Source organism: Triturus cristatus, chromosome 3_2 (assembly GCF_964204655.1).
Source record: "Triturus cristatus chromosome 3_2, aTriCri1.1, whole genome shotgun sequence".
In the NCBI taxonomy this organism is placed as follows: Eukaryota; Metazoa; Chordata; class Amphibia; order Caudata; family Salamandridae; genus Triturus; species Triturus cristatus.
Window position 1 is genome coordinate 560,038,642 of NC_140584.1, and position 16,890 is coordinate 560,055,531.

The 16,890-nt window shown below is 45.3% G+C and overlaps 1 protein-coding gene across 1 annotated transcript in view; it reads left to right on the forward strand.

Annotated features, from left to right (window-relative positions):
- VPS13C (vacuolar protein sorting 13 homolog C) overlaps positions 1–16,890 on the forward strand; it is a 2,873,871-nt gene that overhangs the window by 776,604 nt on the left and 2,080,377 nt on the right. Inside the window, exons 25-26 of the mRNA XM_085648297.1 lie at positions 4,072–4,229; positions 9,805–9,958. Of these exons, the coding sequence (XP_085504423.1) occupies positions 4,072–4,229; positions 9,805–9,958 (312 nt within the window). The remainder of the gene's footprint in view (positions 1–4,071; positions 4,230–9,804; positions 9,959–16,890) is intronic.

The window sequence follows — 16,890 nt, forward strand, 5'->3', positions numbered from 1 at the left end:
CCGTGAACTTTCACCCAATCCCCACGCCATATCCGGCCCAACCCACGCACACTTGGACGTGTTTGCTGCGTGTGTTAGCTAGTCTTTTAAATGCTCTAATTATGAGGACTTCTTCTTCCAGAAGATATAAACTACACTGCACGGCAGTTGACTGGAACTGTCCTTGTCAAAAGGGGGCAATGTTCAGCGTATGCAGTTAATGTTTCTATTGAGTGGCCATCTTTCTGCTAAGTCGCTTTATTCAACTACTCAAAAAATATCCAAATCTGATAAAGTATCACACTGTGGAAAGGTTTTCACTGGGAGATCTGCGCAAGCTGCTTGCCTTTTCTTATATCTGGCTCAAAAAAAAAAAGTAATCTAGGACACCGACCGTAGCTGCAGTGATCTATTTCTGGATGGAAAGTGTGTGTGGGTTCCGGCCCAAAACGAGGTACTCTTCCTAAAGTCAGTACCTGTAGGGTCCGATCGCTGCAGGCGCCTTGCTGCTTTGAATGATTCTTCGGAGTATCGCTGCCATGGCCGAACGCAGACCTTCGCACTACCACCAACAATCTAAGGTCAGTGAATTTCAGGAAGAGAATGACACCCCGGGGTTTGACTGAGGGAGATGAAAGTGAAGGACAAGGACCAAGGCTCTCTGAAAGTTCAGCATTGTTGAAGGAGGCATCTCAAGTAATTTTGGGAGAAAGGAAGAGAAAAAGGTGACGGGGTCCTCTCCTTCCAAAGATTCCGGCAAACCATAGATACGTAAATTATTCCTTCTATTGCGATTTTCCAAATCCTCGGTGTGATGTTGAAGCATGCGGACTTCCTTTTCAAGAGAGGAAAGTCTTTGAGAATCATCCTGAATCAACGATAGTTGTTGCTCCATTGTAGAAACTCTGTTCTCCATTGAGGCCCACTTGTCTTCCAGAAATTGCATCTTGCTGTTTGTTTCTTCCATAAACGGGCGTAAGGTGCGAATTTCCTCCAATAACAATTCCAAGGAAATAGTAGGAGATGTTTTGTCAGGTGATGGAGGATCCTGTTTCAGTCTTTTAGAAGTGGAAGTGGAAGTGGGCGGAGACGATTTATGAAGTGTTGACTGCGACGCTTGGGAGAGAGCAGAAGACACTCCAGCCATACCTATAGAAGAAGGAGTCTCCGGTGTAGACGCCACAGACTGTGAAGGTGACGATGTGGAGATATTTTTAGGGACAAAAACAAACTGTGGCTTTCATATCCTGCCAATGTGCGAGTGCTGAATCAATAAGAGTGAACAAGGGAGTTGGTCCCGAAACGCGCCGAGTTGGTAGAATTGTCTGCTAAATAATTCACTGCGTCAAAAAGCTTGAAGAGTCCATGGCTGCTGTTTTTTATGAATACCAGCTTTGGTGCATGGTCAGAGGTTCGCTTCCTTGCCACGGACCGCCATCGTGAGAGGCAGGGGAACGTTGTTTCGGTGCTGCAGCACCGAGTCGGAGTTTTGTGATATATATATATATACACACACATACATATACACATACACACACAGTGCACAAGACTTCTCTTGCAAGACAATCTCAGTGAATGCGTGTTTGCTGGTGTAAGCATTGTTACATCCCTCTTACACACACACACACACACACAACATATTCTCAAATACATATATAGTAAGCAGTTAGTGCTTACTTTATATGTATCATGTTACAACTAGAGATTACTTTCATGTAAAGAGTCCTCTAGAATGTGTTTTTATTTCTATAAATGGCGACAGACGTGTTCACTTGACGGCATAATGTCGCTTCTAGTATTCTTTTTTAGAAATTGAGCTTATAAAAAATGCTTCTTTCTGCATATGTCTCTTAGCAGACTCCGTAGATTCTTGTAATGGGGTTATTGTTCTCCTGTTCACTTTTCCGTTTCATATCCGACTGGTACGGAAACTTTCCATAGCACGTTCTTGTGTGTGAGTGCGTGCAAGGCCCGGCCTTACTCCTAATATCTGCGCACAAGTCACGTTGTCTAGGATTATTAAAATAATATACATACACTGTTATTTTATACAAGCAAAGATAACAGCGTTTAGGGGCATATTGACTTCAGATGCATATGTGCATAAAAGTACTTATGTTTCGGGCTGCAGCCTGTGTACTATAGATGTACACAGGCTTCACACACACACACACACACACACACACACACACACACACACACACACACACACACACTCACTCACTCACTCACTCACTCACTCACTCACTCACTCACTCACTCACTCACTATGCACAGAGTGCAAAATACTCATGTATTACCGTTGTTGGGTGTGGAGGTCCTTGACCTGTGAGAGGCAAGCCTCGAGAGCTCACCCTTAACAGTGGTAATACATAGCATGTGGGAGTGGGCGTATCTCCATGTCCATGTATGATCAATACCATGCTGATTTGTCATGTGCATTGTACAGTTGCACCAAATGACAGGATTTATTGGGCCTCTTTTTTTTTAAGTGATGTGTGTGTATTTGTGCCACATATAGTAACAATATAAATATATATTAATTGCAAATTTAAGATAATCTTCAAACATTAACTCAACTCTAATTTACTCCACAGAAAAATATATCACATACATACCGACATTCGAATAAATACGAACAAAAAATCACTCGGGCATACACCCATATTCGAGTATAGACACACATATACGTAGGTCGACGCTAACATACCCACGCTGAGGCTCACACGCACACACTCAATGGTACACAAACACACACAGAGGTAAACACACACATGCTAAGGTGTGCACACACAGTCTGGTATACGCGCACACACACAAGGTCACATATGGGCACGTCCACCCACACATGTATGCACAAACCTACACACTGGGGTGTGTGCACACACGGTTACAGTGTGTGCTTTCTTGTGGTCCCAGGCCTGACAACAATGTAATTAATTATGTTCTCAAACCTTCCGTTCTATGATATTCTACGATTTTACTAGTCACGTTTCACAATCGGAGTTACAATAATTAATCTTTCTGCTCTGTTTTCAACAACATTTTTGTTGGCTTAACTAATGTGTTTACTTTAACTCGGGCTCAAGCACTTAAAATTTGTCTCAGCCTTGCAAATGAGCTCCCTGCCAGAAACGTGGCCAGCAGCCTAGATTTAATTCTCGTCGATAGTTTCTGTACCCTGCTGACAGAGGTTCGCCGTACCAGTTTCACTCCACGAACTGTACATGCCTTTGTGCACGTTGCTGTTGTCCAAAACATGCTATAGTATATTCCCTTCCTGATCGGGTATTACGTTTTTAGAAAACGAAATATGCATCCAGTCAGGGCACAAGTCCTAAACAAGATTTTGCAATGCAGTAGGTCTCACATTTACGCGAGTTTAAGCTATTGGCATTGTAAATGACAATGCCTTTTATTTATGTTTAAAAAACAAAAATAAAAGGCATTGTCATTTGCAGTGTCAATAGCTCAAACTCGCATAAATGCGAGACCTATTGCATTGCAAATGCTTGTTATCTGCTGCAATCTAGTTCTACTGAGATGCCACTATACGTCCATCCCATGCACGTCATTCACATAAGGTGGGGCAGGGCTGCTTCAAAGAGGAGTTTGAGTATTGGGAAATGAGTCAGTTTGAGAGCTGAGGGAAATATGTGAAAGCTACCTGCAAGAGCAAATCCAAGGAAAACATACAGAGACCGCAAATAGGAGCAGGAAAGATGATAGGAAGAATTGACAATAGGAGTGAATGAGGTAAAACACCATAGCCATGATTTCTTTACAGAGCTAGAAAGAGTAAACAGTGAAAAACAATTATTTTTTAAAACCCTGATGAAAGGCCAACCTCAATTCGCTTGAATTTCGACTCTGAAAACAAGAAAGTCTGTTTATCTTATTTTAAGACAGCAAAGGGTCAGATTCTGATGTTACCTACATGAATACTAGTCTAGTTGAATTCTTTGTCTCAGCCAGTTCAAACTGCACAAACATGAGCCTTAGTTGCTGAGAAATATATTTGTGACACTTTAAGTACATCTTTTAAATAACAACATGTAATTTAATTTAATTCCACACCCTTTTGGTTTTCAGAATCTGATGAGGAATATTATGAGGCTTGTGGAGGAGCTGCACCAACTGTTAAAGCAGAGCTGCCTGAAAAGACAGGGGAACCACCAGAAACAATGAAAGAAAGTGAAACCCTGATGGACAACCTTACAGACCTTCATCTTAAGTTTGAAGTCAAAGAGGTATTTTTTTATTCTTGGAGCAACTGAATCAGTAAAGTTCTGGACGTTTTAGTGGAAAGATGGAGATTGTAAAGATACCATTTGAGGGCCGACGAAAATGGTTCTACCAGTCCTTCCTTAGAACAAGTAGCCCCACTCAGAGAGGGGGGGGGGGGGTGTGTGTGTGTGTGTGAGAGTGAAAAGTTTACATCTAACTGTGCAATATTGATCCTTATGAAATGAGAGAAATGTACTTTCACGTTGCACTTTAGTGACAATTGAAAAGAAATGATGCAGTAATGTGTTTACAAATAGCAAACTGCACTTTATATGGGATAATAATTGAGGCTCAGTAGAGAGATAGGTATGAGCACTATTTGATCCGTATAAGATTACCATGAAAAGTGGGGTCTTATGCATTTGCACTTTATATACACACATTTGATCGCACTTTACACATGTTCTTGATTATGCATTTGCACTTTAAATGAGAGGAATTTGCACATAAGTCTTTGACAAGCACTTGCACTTTGTGTAGGACCATTGCCCCTTGTGGAATAATGTTTTGAGATAGACATTTGCACTTTTTGAGGCTCTGTGCAATAATACTGTGATATAATCAGGTTGGTAGCTGGTCATCACATGGATATGCGAGCAATTTACTGTATTAGCATCTTGAGTGCCTGTATTGGGCATACATATCTAATACACACAATATTGAAATTGAGAGACACAAATGGTGAAATTAATATACAAGTATGTGCATTAATATACAAGTATGTGCAATCCAATAAGTTTCGATAAACCTTATAGAAACAGTGATATGCATGATTGACACAGCAGGTACTTATATGGATATGCATGAGTTTAGCATGATGAAGTTGTAGATGTTAAGTTTCAACTCAAATGTGTAAATGGGTGCTTAATAGACTTGATTTGGTCTAGAACATCACAGTTGAAAATAGGACCTGGTTTATGGGGATCCCGCCACTGTATGCAACGAATAATACTTACAATATGGCTGCTCTTGTAAGACATGATGCGAAGATAGGTGGTATCGATGCTGTGGACAGGAAGTAAGCAAGGATGATGTGATAGTCCTCTTTTTCTTTTAAACACGGGGGTTGTGGGTCATGAGGTTGCCCAGTTGAAGGCGAAAGCTGAAACGCGTTGATGTTCCATGTTGGGTGTTGCTGCTAAATGTAAATTGCTAAATAAATATTGAATAAGCACCTGAATTTCGAGTAGCATCTCTGTTGGAGTTACGGGAGAAGTGTTAGTGAATCATCCAATAGTGGTGGTTTTCGTTGAGGAATGTTTATGCACGATCCCGCGCGCAGACATCCAGCACACACAGAAGAGATACATCCTTGTTTCGAGCGGGACTCAAAGGCAAGGTTTTTGTGGACTGCTCTCCACTGGTAATTGGAAGAAAATGGAGGATTGTGTCGATCGCTGAGGAAGTCCGGGGTAAGTGCACCTCATGTACGATAGTGGTTGAAGGGGAAGGCACATGGCCCTTAAGTAATTGTGCCAAATTGATTGCTACTGGCTTTACGCAGCCCGGCTGCCCACACACTAACCGATGGGCATCTGAGCCGGATTCCTTGTTATAATGCATACAGATTATGCTGGAGGTGCACCTGGACTGAAGAATACTTTTCAGCTGCATTTGATTTCTTTGATTCAGCAACACCAGACTACAGCTGTTTATTGCTGTTGAACTGCGTGTCTTGGTTTTGAGACCGTGAGATTTGCTGTCCAGTACTAACGAAATTGTGAATGAATACAGAAAAGTGACATTGAACTGATATATATATAAATAATGGCAGAATGTAAAGCCCAGTGGGAGAAAGCAGCTTTGGATGTATTTAGTAGTGCAAAAACGAATGTGGGAGTACGCCAAGAAAGAACAGGAGCTGCAAGAACACCAAAGGTGGTAACTCAATTCGAGAAAGCACGATTTGCGGAATTCAAAAAATGGTAGGAGATGACGTCGCTGACTATATATATTGAATATACAAGGATACCACGTGGGTTGCATATTTTTGTGATCCTCACATTTGAGGATATAAATGCTGATCTGTTTGAGTAATGGGGATCCAATACGGATGGCTGCTCCTTTAGGCTCATGGAAAAGCTTATCACCCATGCAAGGCGCCGCAGGGAAGAGCAAACAGCAACTGTAGATCTACTCATGAAAGAGGTTGAGACACTTAAAGAACCGGAGGAAGTTAAAGCACTCCTTACAAAAATGGAGGAACACATTGAGAAGCATGAGGAAACATGTATACGTAAAGATCACATATTCAACAGAGATGGATTACCAGTTTGAGGGTATCTACACATTTGGCTAACAAATATGAGCCTTTCAGAATCAGGGAGATGGAATACAATCGGTCATAACACGATGAATGTCAGTGATACTGAAGAGTGCTTCGAACCAGGGTCTTCTGCAGATGAAGGACTTAGAGAAAAATTCGATTTTCAGGAGGAGATGCAGCTCCTGAGGATGGTAACGCCTCAACGAGGCAGGGGGAAAAATCGAGGTTGAGGGCAAGGAAATACAAAACCAGGATTAGGAAAATGAAAGGTGAAAGTGACGAAAGAACCACCGGATTGACACCTCTTAATGGAAAAGAAGGGGATGCGGGTAACACTGTAATTAAAATCTCAGGCATTCCCTTTGCACCAGACCAAATAAAGATTTGAATTCTGGTCCCAGTTTTTGCCCCTCGGTAGGACCTACCTTTGTCAATTTGAGGATAGAGGCCTACAAAGTTGTCAGGAAATTGAAATTGCGCAAACATTTTGCAACGAAGAGCCCCGGAAAAACCATCAATACTGGATATTGTGCCCCAACCTCTGTGCATTTTTCTATGGGCGACATTCTGGACATATTGGAGCTCAATAGCCTGGATATGGGAGGTTTGACAAATGGCCCTCTAGGGGCATCTAATGAAGTTGATATTCCCTTATTAAATTAAATGGGATTTTCATCAGACTACACTATTTAAAGTGGACTGAAACCGGGAAGTAGATTTATACCGCAACTACCAACTGGGAACCTGGTGGATGTGTTCCGTGAACTATTTATAGATGACATCAATAAATTGAGAGCAGTGAAACGACGGAAGAACCATAACGACTTCACAGCACAGGACTGGTGCAAGTTTAATGTATTGAGGAACAACAGATCTATCATCCTTAAGTCTTCAAAATTACAACATTGCTGCCTTTATCTGAACAGCCAGTATACCAGGTAGATGAACAGGCAGTTGAGGGTGAAGGAACACTACCAAGAATTGAAAACTAGCTCCATCTGTGTCCATCAGAGGGAACATCATGCCATGCTCATTGGATGGGCTGAACCGGGGCTACTGTTACGTGAAGAACACCTATATTTAAAGATTGATCACCCCAAGACACCGGTCATCTACTGCCTCCCGAAGGTGCAGAAGGATCTCCAAAATCCTCCTGGGAGGCCGATTGTCCGCATGATGGGGTCTCTATTAGAGAGCAGTTCTAGGTTCCTGGATCTATTTTTAAGCCACTAGGTCACCTGACTTGATTCATACATACAGGACACTAATGTTTTCTTATGCAAGGTCAACAACATCCCCTGCAATCATAAACAACTTGTGGGTGGTCAAGGATAAAGATGGAGTAGAGGCATTGATGTTAATTGCCTTAGCCACAGCTTTTGAAACAGTGTCTTATTCTATACCAGGCTTGCTGAAGTTGGGTTGAAAGCTTTTCGCCTTGAATGGTTAAATATTTTCTCCAAAACTTATGCAAACAGTTTTCTTACCTACTTTTCACCTTAACTGATTTAAACTGGAATGCGGCATTCCGCAAGGATCATCAAGTTCTACTTTTTAATGAATACATGGCTCTTCTTGTATACCTCGTTAGATCTCACAACTTGGACACGATGACCAGTGCGAATGATGCTCAAAATATCTTAAGGATGGGTGGGAATGTTTGGCTGTCCAGAGATCATTTTAATGTGTTTGTCATCTGTGCCCAAATTGATGAAGAAAAACTGTCTTAAGTAAAATTTGGACAGGAAAGAAGTTCTGATTATAAATCGTTTTCCATTAACATGGACTAATCAGTGGTGGCCATCCTCCCTAGGTCAATGTCCAGTACCTGGAAGTGCTTTTTTGGAATTTGGAGTTTATATACCCATATAAGTATATTCATATACTGTGTTGTTAAAACTGATGGGTTTTTTTTCAACCGTGACTGTTTGAATTTGAGTCCTAGTTTTCCCAGTACTTTGTTTAGGCCTGCAAGGGCAAGGCCTCCGCCCATACCCCAACCCCTGTTAAAGTTAAAAAGGCAAAGTACACCCTCAAAGGCTAACCAGAGTGTGTTTAAAAGACTGCTGTCTCTGCTTTATGGTTTAAACTGTGAGTGGAAAGTGTATGTGGCACTCGTTTCTCACTAGAAAAAAAGTGATTTGTTTAAGTGTGCGAAAAGCAGCATTTTTAGTGGTTTAGATTTGGACCTTCTCTGCATTATATGTATGTACCTAGATATTTGTATTTCTTGATATAAATAGGTATAATAATATGTACTTGTGTATCTATATATCTATATATTTATTATTTTACTCCTGTTGTAAATAAAAAAATAACTTTGACTCCCTCCAATGTACTCCCCTATATTTCACTCTATACCTCTCTCAATATATCCTCTACCTCGACTCTTGGACTCATCCCAAACCTCATTCTACTACTATGATCTCTAAAATAACTCTTTCAAGACTCTTCCCTCCGCTATCCCTCCTTGGATCACCCTAACCTCATTTTAATTCTATGATCTCCCAAAAAACTCTTCTGAATTCTTCCCTCACCTATCCTCCCTTTGACTCATTCCAAAACTCATTTTATTAGTATGATCTTAATCCAATTTTGAGATTCTTTCCTCCTCAGTCTCTCCTTATACTCATCCCAAACCTCATCTTACTACTAGGATCTCCCAATAAACACTTTATAGACTCTTCCCTCCTCCATCACCCCCATTATCCTATTCAATCCAACTAACAGATGCACATGTCCACTGTTCAAATTATCTAAAATGTTCACAATACTAACCAACCACTAATCCTTTTTTGGGTTCCGGAGTAGTGTGCTACTCGCCAAAAATCGATTTGATGCCTTGTCAGGGTTTGTAAGCTCTATATAAATACAATTACAATACATATATATATGCACATGTACATAATCGGAGTGTAACATGCAATGTATTACCACTGTTGAGTGTGGGAAAGGGTCGAGACTTACGAGATGTGAAGAAGCCTCGATTCGGATCAGGATTCAAATTTTACCTTACAGTAGTAGTGAACTTATTAATGTGTTTTTAGTACACTTGCTCTAAATAAAATGCCTTTGTGTGTATCTACTGGTGACAGATGGATGGATAGATAGATAAATGGAAAGATAGATAAATGGATAGATAGATGAATAGATAGATAGATATGGGTTTATTTCTTAGAATAATCTGCAAGATAGTGTCCTAGGATAAAATGGGAACATTAGATTGATTCACATCAACGGGAGGTTAATCTAATTTATTTATCTAATTGCAGGTTATTCTAGAATTCACCAAACAAAAGCAAGAGGAAGAAACAGTGCTTGTATTTAATGTTGCACAGTTAGGAACGGAAGCAACAGTGAAGACCTATGATTTAACAGCTGTATCTTATCTGAAGAAAGTTAGCCTGGATTATTACCACATTGAAGGTAAAATTGAAAGAAAAATACATTAAATCGTTGAAAACATTGCATAATTTAAGCTGCTCTCCATTTTCAACTTTTGCTTTCTAACCTTCAAACATAAACTTTCATTGGAATAATTATAACCACTTTCTGTGACATTTAGATTGGTGGATGTGGATATTAATTATAGAGGATCCTGCCATGCTATATCTGTCTGTTCTTTTGACGCTTTATATACCCCAGAGGTTGCAGTACGGTTATTCAAATTGCCAGGCATGGACAGTGTTCAAATATCTGGGGGTTAGAGTCTTCCATGAGAGCCCTGACATGATTGAAAGTAATTTTAATAGGTCACTGTCTAGCACAAGGGTCACTGTGGAGTTTTGGCAGGGGCTCCCATTATCAATTATGGGGACAATAGCCATTATCAAGATGATTGTCTTTCCTCGCTTCCTGTATCTGCTTGTGACCATTCCATTCTGATTGCTCACCAGTTTTGATAAGGACCTTAATTTTCTTATCAGAGATCAACTTTGGAATGGGAAGAGACACAAGCTGGCCAAAGCAGGCTACAGTGTTCTACAAAAGAAGGGGGCAGCCATATCAAATTTTGAAAATTATTACCTAGCAGTCCAGTTGCAATGGGTATACGTGTTGGCTATTGACTCTGGTCCCAATAGAGGCTAAACGATTCCAAGGCCCTGGCCCAAGCCAGACCTCTTTTGTCAGTGGTTTAGGGTACCTCAGGAATTGTAGTGGCTGACAACCCCCTGCTGGAAATGGTGAGTTATATTATACAAGACCACCACCAAAGCAGCCTTTTCCCTGAACTTACCATTGTGGCATCTATGGAACAATGGAAGGCAGCTAACACCTCATATAAATGTGCATGGTCAGCAGCAGGCATTACCACATTTGGGAAGTTATTCGCTAATGTTAGTTATCATACCTGTGGCTTCTTCAGAAAAGATTGCCCAATTCATGTGGGCCAGTTCATGCATTTTTTTGCAGTGATCAACATTCTTGAGCATCACTGGCCCCAACAATTGGACTTCCTGACAAGACATCAGGTGTTGGCTGTCTTATTTGATATTGATGGATCGAGTTAAACGATCTTCCAGTTGTATGTCGCACTTACACAGATGGCTAAGTTTGATTTTAGTGGATTAAGGGCAACTTTACCTATGGCATATCTGATCAGCAATGGTCCATAGTACATGGATATCCTAAATGAGTGTGCAGAAACACTTGCTTTAAGGTCATTTAGCAGAGCTTCACGACCACATATATACGAAACCTGTACGCATACATAGAATATTTCCTTTAATCACTGAAAAATGCTTTCACCCTGGCACAAGTCTCTTACACTTGTTCTGGGAATGTCATGTTTTATGAGAATTCTGGGAGCATTTTTGAACCACCATTGGTAAGGTCACCTCTGTCCAGGTCCCATATACTCCAGAGTTGTTCCTATTGGGTATACTGTCTCAACCTTATAAACAGAAACATGAAAATTGTATTATTGATTGACCCTGGTATTGGGGAAGTGGCTTATTTTTCAGAGATGTAAATCCCATTATACTCTTTCCTGTAAGGAGTGGGATAGAGAACAATATAGGTGGATGGAGGCAGAGGGCACTGTGATTGTGAGTCAACAAAGACAGCATGAAGGACATGTCTGTCTCAGTGCAATACTATGATGTGCCTACTGCCTAGAGGGAATGACGACCACAAACCTCCCTGAACATCATAGTCCCTATACACTAATAGGATAAGCGTTTTAGGGTTCTTCCTCCTAGACCCAGGTGCCAGGTGTCATTTTAGAAACAGTTGACATAGTATTTATATGTACTCAATGATGTCTGAGTCTTGCGCTTGGTTACTGTAAGTGCATGAATCACAGCGCTTATCACCCAACAATAAACTCCAATAGTTGTTTGTTCATTTCCTACTATTTGTTTCACGATTTGGTATTGTTTTATCTGCCTTTTGCTTGTAGCTTAATACTTTGTTTGGTTTTATCACTGCAAATGCAATCATATTTGCTTCACAATATGCTACAGTGGACACTACCTGACCTATATTGCAATTTTTATTGTTCAAAAGGCTATGCTTTATAAAAACGTATAAAACAATAAAAAACGCTTTCACTGTAAGATACCTCTACTTACATATATTAAACACAGAACAAGACTACAGATATGTGTCCCTTTGGAATATGGCGCTACTACATTTATGGTGCAGCATTGAGATATAATTTTCATAGAAATGTGAGGTCAATAAACCAAAAAATACAATTATCATCACTGTAGAATGCAAGAGAGGACCAAATAATTGGGAAATTCTAGCACAAGCAATGCGGTTCGTGTAAGCAAATAGATGTTTATTAGCACTTTATGGATCTGATAGAGACTACTAGCCGCAGATTCCTTCACGTAGAATTATCCCCAGGCGTGAGACTGGATCCGTAAACTTTTTGCCACATCTTCCCTGCGCACCGGGGGCAGGGCGACACCACGCGACTCCGTCCAGGTGTCCACGTACGTCACATCAGCGAGGTCACATAAGACCCGCCCCGGCGCTCCCACGTCAGTTTTTTCTTTTTCCACGTGCAACGTGGATCCGATCCTTGCTACGAGCCTGTTAGGCCCCTTTTTTCTTCCATTTTTTTTAGTGGAACAGTGTGCGAATGCCTTCGAGCTTTAAGACTTGCACGTCTTGTGGGCATCTTATATCGGTGCCGGACCCTCACCTCATTTGTATGTGGTGTTTGGGGGAGGATCACGGCACCACAGACTGTACGCAGTGCCAACAGTTGAAGCCGAAGTCACGGCGGGAGCGCCGGATAAATCTTCTCTCGGTGAGTCGCTCCAGGTCAACGTCCTCCCCTCGGTCTGCTTCGGACGGCTTCAGACTCGGCCGTGGTTGTCGTCCTCTCCTTTCTCTGATGTCACGTGAGCTTCGCTCCCCAGTGGGTAAGTGTCGCAGTTTGTCCCCAGGGGCTGTCCCCGTCCTATCCACCGTTTCCCGGTGTTGGGGCGTCGAAAGTCCAAATGGAGACATACGCGGCGGCTTTGCAGGCCTCGCTGGCGTCTTCCCCTCCTGGGGCGTCGGCAGATCCCTCGCTCTGCGCAGGGCCCTCTGCGGCGCTGCCGGTGGCTCCCGCGCCCACTGGTTCGGATCCAGGCTTGGAGGATGTGGTACTGTTGGGGTGCGACTTCTCTGGGGCACCTCCTTCAGCACGGCATCTCTGCCTCGCCGCAAACTCCCACGGGGGTCCCTGTGGTGTCGCGGGAGGTCACCGGGGCTCGGGTCGCATCCCCGAGCCCCTCTCAGTCCTTTGACAGGGTGGTCCTGTCTAAGGCTGAGGTGACGCCGCCACGGCGCCAGCAGCAGCTGGACCGTGTGGAGCCACGGAGGTCAGTGGACCCTCCTCGTCCCGCTCTGGGTCGAGGACCGAGGGGAGACCCCTCGTCCCTCTCCGGGCCTCTCTCATCCCTCCATACAGGTGGCTGCCTCGTTGGAGGGCGAGTCAGAGGTTGAATCGTATCTGGTGCCGACGCATGGGTTGCCGAGTGATCTTCGCCTCATTCTGGGCTGCGGCTGTCGGAGGGCTTCGTGCCACTCCCCAGGCCCGTCTCGATCCCCTGTGCAGGCGGCTGCCTCAGCGGGGGTCGGGTTGGCGTCACTCCAGCACTGCCACGGGGCCGGTGCGGCTCCAGCTCTACTCCGGTCTCCGGTGCGGGGTGACTTGGAGGTCCCTTGTACCGCGACGCCGGCTGGTGCCGACATCCTACGTCAGGCAGCGGATTCTACGGCTCCGTGCAGGGGTCGTACTGCGGATTCGCCTTCGGACGCTCCTTCTCTGGAGGCATGCATATTGGTGTCTTCCTCCCCGGAGACTGGTCACCGTGTGGTGTCTTTTTCACCAGCTTCGAAGGGCGGCTCCCCGCCCTTCCTGGGGCAGAGGTGTTCGTCGGAAGAGTGGCAGGTCCCTCATTCTTCGGCTCCTTCTGACTTCCAGGTCTGGCCCTTGCCCGCCCCGCTTGGCCTCAGGGACGGCCACCTTAGTTTGCAGCCGTCGCCCACGGAGGAGCTGATTTCTCTGCCACGCAGCCTTACGGAGGCGGGTGCGGCCTTCGCTCACGCGGTGTCCACGGATGTGGGCATCCTGCACATGGGTGATCCGGTGGCTCACTTTCCGGCTGACCATCTATTGGAGGTCCTCCACCAGGGCTCTGGTGGGAGGGAAATCTTACTTCCCTTTGAAAGTTCGCTCCTTTCTTCCCTGACGGGGGCTTGGAAGCGTCCTGCCTCAGGGGACCCGGTGCCTCAGCATCTTCTGCACCGGCACCTCCTGGCGCCACGTGACCCGGTGTGTCTTTCCCTTCACCCCTCAGCCGCCAGCCCCCTTTTGCGGACTGCTTTTCCCTCCCTGCCACCGCTGTTGACTCCGCCGTCCCAAGAGGCCCGCTGGCTGGACTCTTGGGGACGCAACATGTTCGCCTCGACCAGCACGGCCCTACGGGCCCTTAACACCTTGCGGCATCATGCGTTGGCTGGCCGGGAGCTTGCGGTGTTTATTCTCCGCTCCGCTCTCTGAATATCTCGGAGGTGCTGGGCCGGGCCATGGCTTCCTCTGTCGCTCTCCATCGCCATGCTTGGCTTCGGGACGGAGTATTCCCTGAGAATATTCAGGAGCGACTCATCGACCTTCCGTTTCATGGCAGCCTGTTCCATGCCCCGGCCGACACTGCCATCCAAAGGCTCTTGGCAGGGCTCCGTCGTCGTCCTCCTCCTCTTCCTCCTCCTCCTCCTCTGTCCCCTCCTCAGTAACTTCTGAGTCAGGTTGATTCTGGGCCTTCTTAGGCCGGCTGTTCTGACTGTGCAGTGTGTTTTCTAGGCACTTACGTCCTTCCTTGGGACTTTGGCATTGTTGGCAGCTGGACGGCCCTTGTGTTGCTTGTGTGTGGTTCTATAGGAGTTGTCGCACAGACTTGGCTCTAAGATTGGGTCTTCTGCTTTGTTTGGGCTGCTTGTCAAGCCTTCAGCGGGGGTGTTTCTTTCCCCATGGCTCTTTCGTTTTTTTTCCTCTGCGGTGGAAGTTCTTCCATATCTTGGGACTTACCGTACCCTATGTGGGGTAGTGGTAGCTGTCCTATAGCTTGTGCTCTGCTAGAGGGTTCTGGTTGCCTTCAGGTGCCGGTTCTCCATGGCGTTTAGGTAGGTTGCTTTTGCTTCCTGAGGTCGTGTGCGCGGCCACTCGTGTTGGTGGCCCGGGCATCTCCTCCTCTCCCTGCTCCTGTCCTGAGGTTTGGGATGATCCTGTGTTCTCCCTTGCTAGGCGTCGCCTACTCGGCCTTCCTGGGGCTTCGCGCTGTTCTTCTTGCTTCTGGCTTTGACTGCCGGCACTCTTCTGGCTGGCAGGTTGCTTTTCATCTGGAGTGGGTTCGCCTTCTTTTCCCTAGTTTCCTTGGGTCCTCTAGGCTTCTTCTTCTTTCGCTTTCCTGTCTTGGCATTGGGCGGAAGCTGTGTTTCCTGGTGAGGGGAGTGGGGTTCTTCGGCCTCTCAGTCCTTATCCTTGGTTCCTCTGCTGTGAGGGTACGGACCTCTTCAGCCTTCTTCCCCTCCTATGTCCCCTTGGGGTCAGTGGGGTTCTGCTTGAGGGGGTTCCCTTGGCCTGGCAGGGGCGAGGTTCTACCTGGTCCACAGCTCTTGCCCCCTGTGGGGCCCTCTGTTCTGCATTGGCTGGTGGGGTCCTTTCGCAGACCCTCCTTCCCAGGGGGTATTGCTAGGGTATTTATTCTACGTGAAGGAATCTGCGGCTAGTAGTCTCTATCAGATGTACGAGTTACTTACCTTCGGTAACGATGTATCTGGTAGAGACGATTCTATCTGCAGATTCCAGAACAGCCCGCCCTTCCTCCCCTATTCTGCGAGGACCCTTGGGTTGGTCTTTGGTACTCGCTTCCCGGTGGTTGGCTCTGTCTCTTGTGAGTGCCTTCCTTGTTCTTGCGGGTGACTCTGTCTGGGGGCGGTTCATTCCTCCTTTGGAACTTAGAGGATGGAGTTCCGGTGTTCCGGTGCCCTGCTGCTCTGGCTTCTCTGGGTTCTGGGGGGATTGCTTTCTATCCCTGTCCCCCCTCCCCTCCCTTCCTTCCATTGCTCTCCTCTGCTTAAGGGTCATCTGGCCTTGTCTTGCCCTTGTCCCTTGTGGGTGGTTGCCCTCTAGGTTGGGGTGGCTTGGAGGTTTGTTGTTGCTGTCTGTCTTGGGACTGGTCCCATTCCTTGCTCAGGGTAGGGGGGGGGGAGGGGTGGTTTTCTTACGTGTGCCATGACTTTTACGCATGTTCTTGCCTCCGGGGCACAGGAATGGGAGGTTGTCTATATGCTGGCAGGGTGACTGCGCGGGTTTCTGCTTGTTCTTCTTCTTTCTTCTTTCCCTGCTCTTGGGTTCTGCGGTGTTGGCACTACTCTGGTGGTGTTAGTCACCATTTCTTTCCATTTTTTCTGCTCTTCGCACACTGTTCCCATGCGTCCACAGTTTTGTATCTGGTGGTGCTGCGTTGTGGTGCGGAAATGTGCTCCAAAGAAAACTGACGTAGGCGCACCGGGGCGGGTCTTATGTAACCTCGCTGACGTCACGTACGCAGACTACGCCTGGGCGGAATCGCGTGATGTCGCCCCGCCCCTGGCGCACAGGGATGGTGTGGCAAAAAAGTTTCCGGATCAAGTCTCACGCCTGGGGATAATTCTACGTGAAGGAATCTGCGGCTAGAATCGTCTCTACCAGATACATCGTTACCGAAGGTAAGTAACTCATACATCCACCAGAAAAAAAGTTACCGAAGGTAAGTAACTTGTTCTTTGAATGGGAACAGGTAGAAATGTCACAAATGGTCTCAAATGAATTGCATTTTTAAATAGTCTTTAATGGTAAAGTTGGATTTTAGATT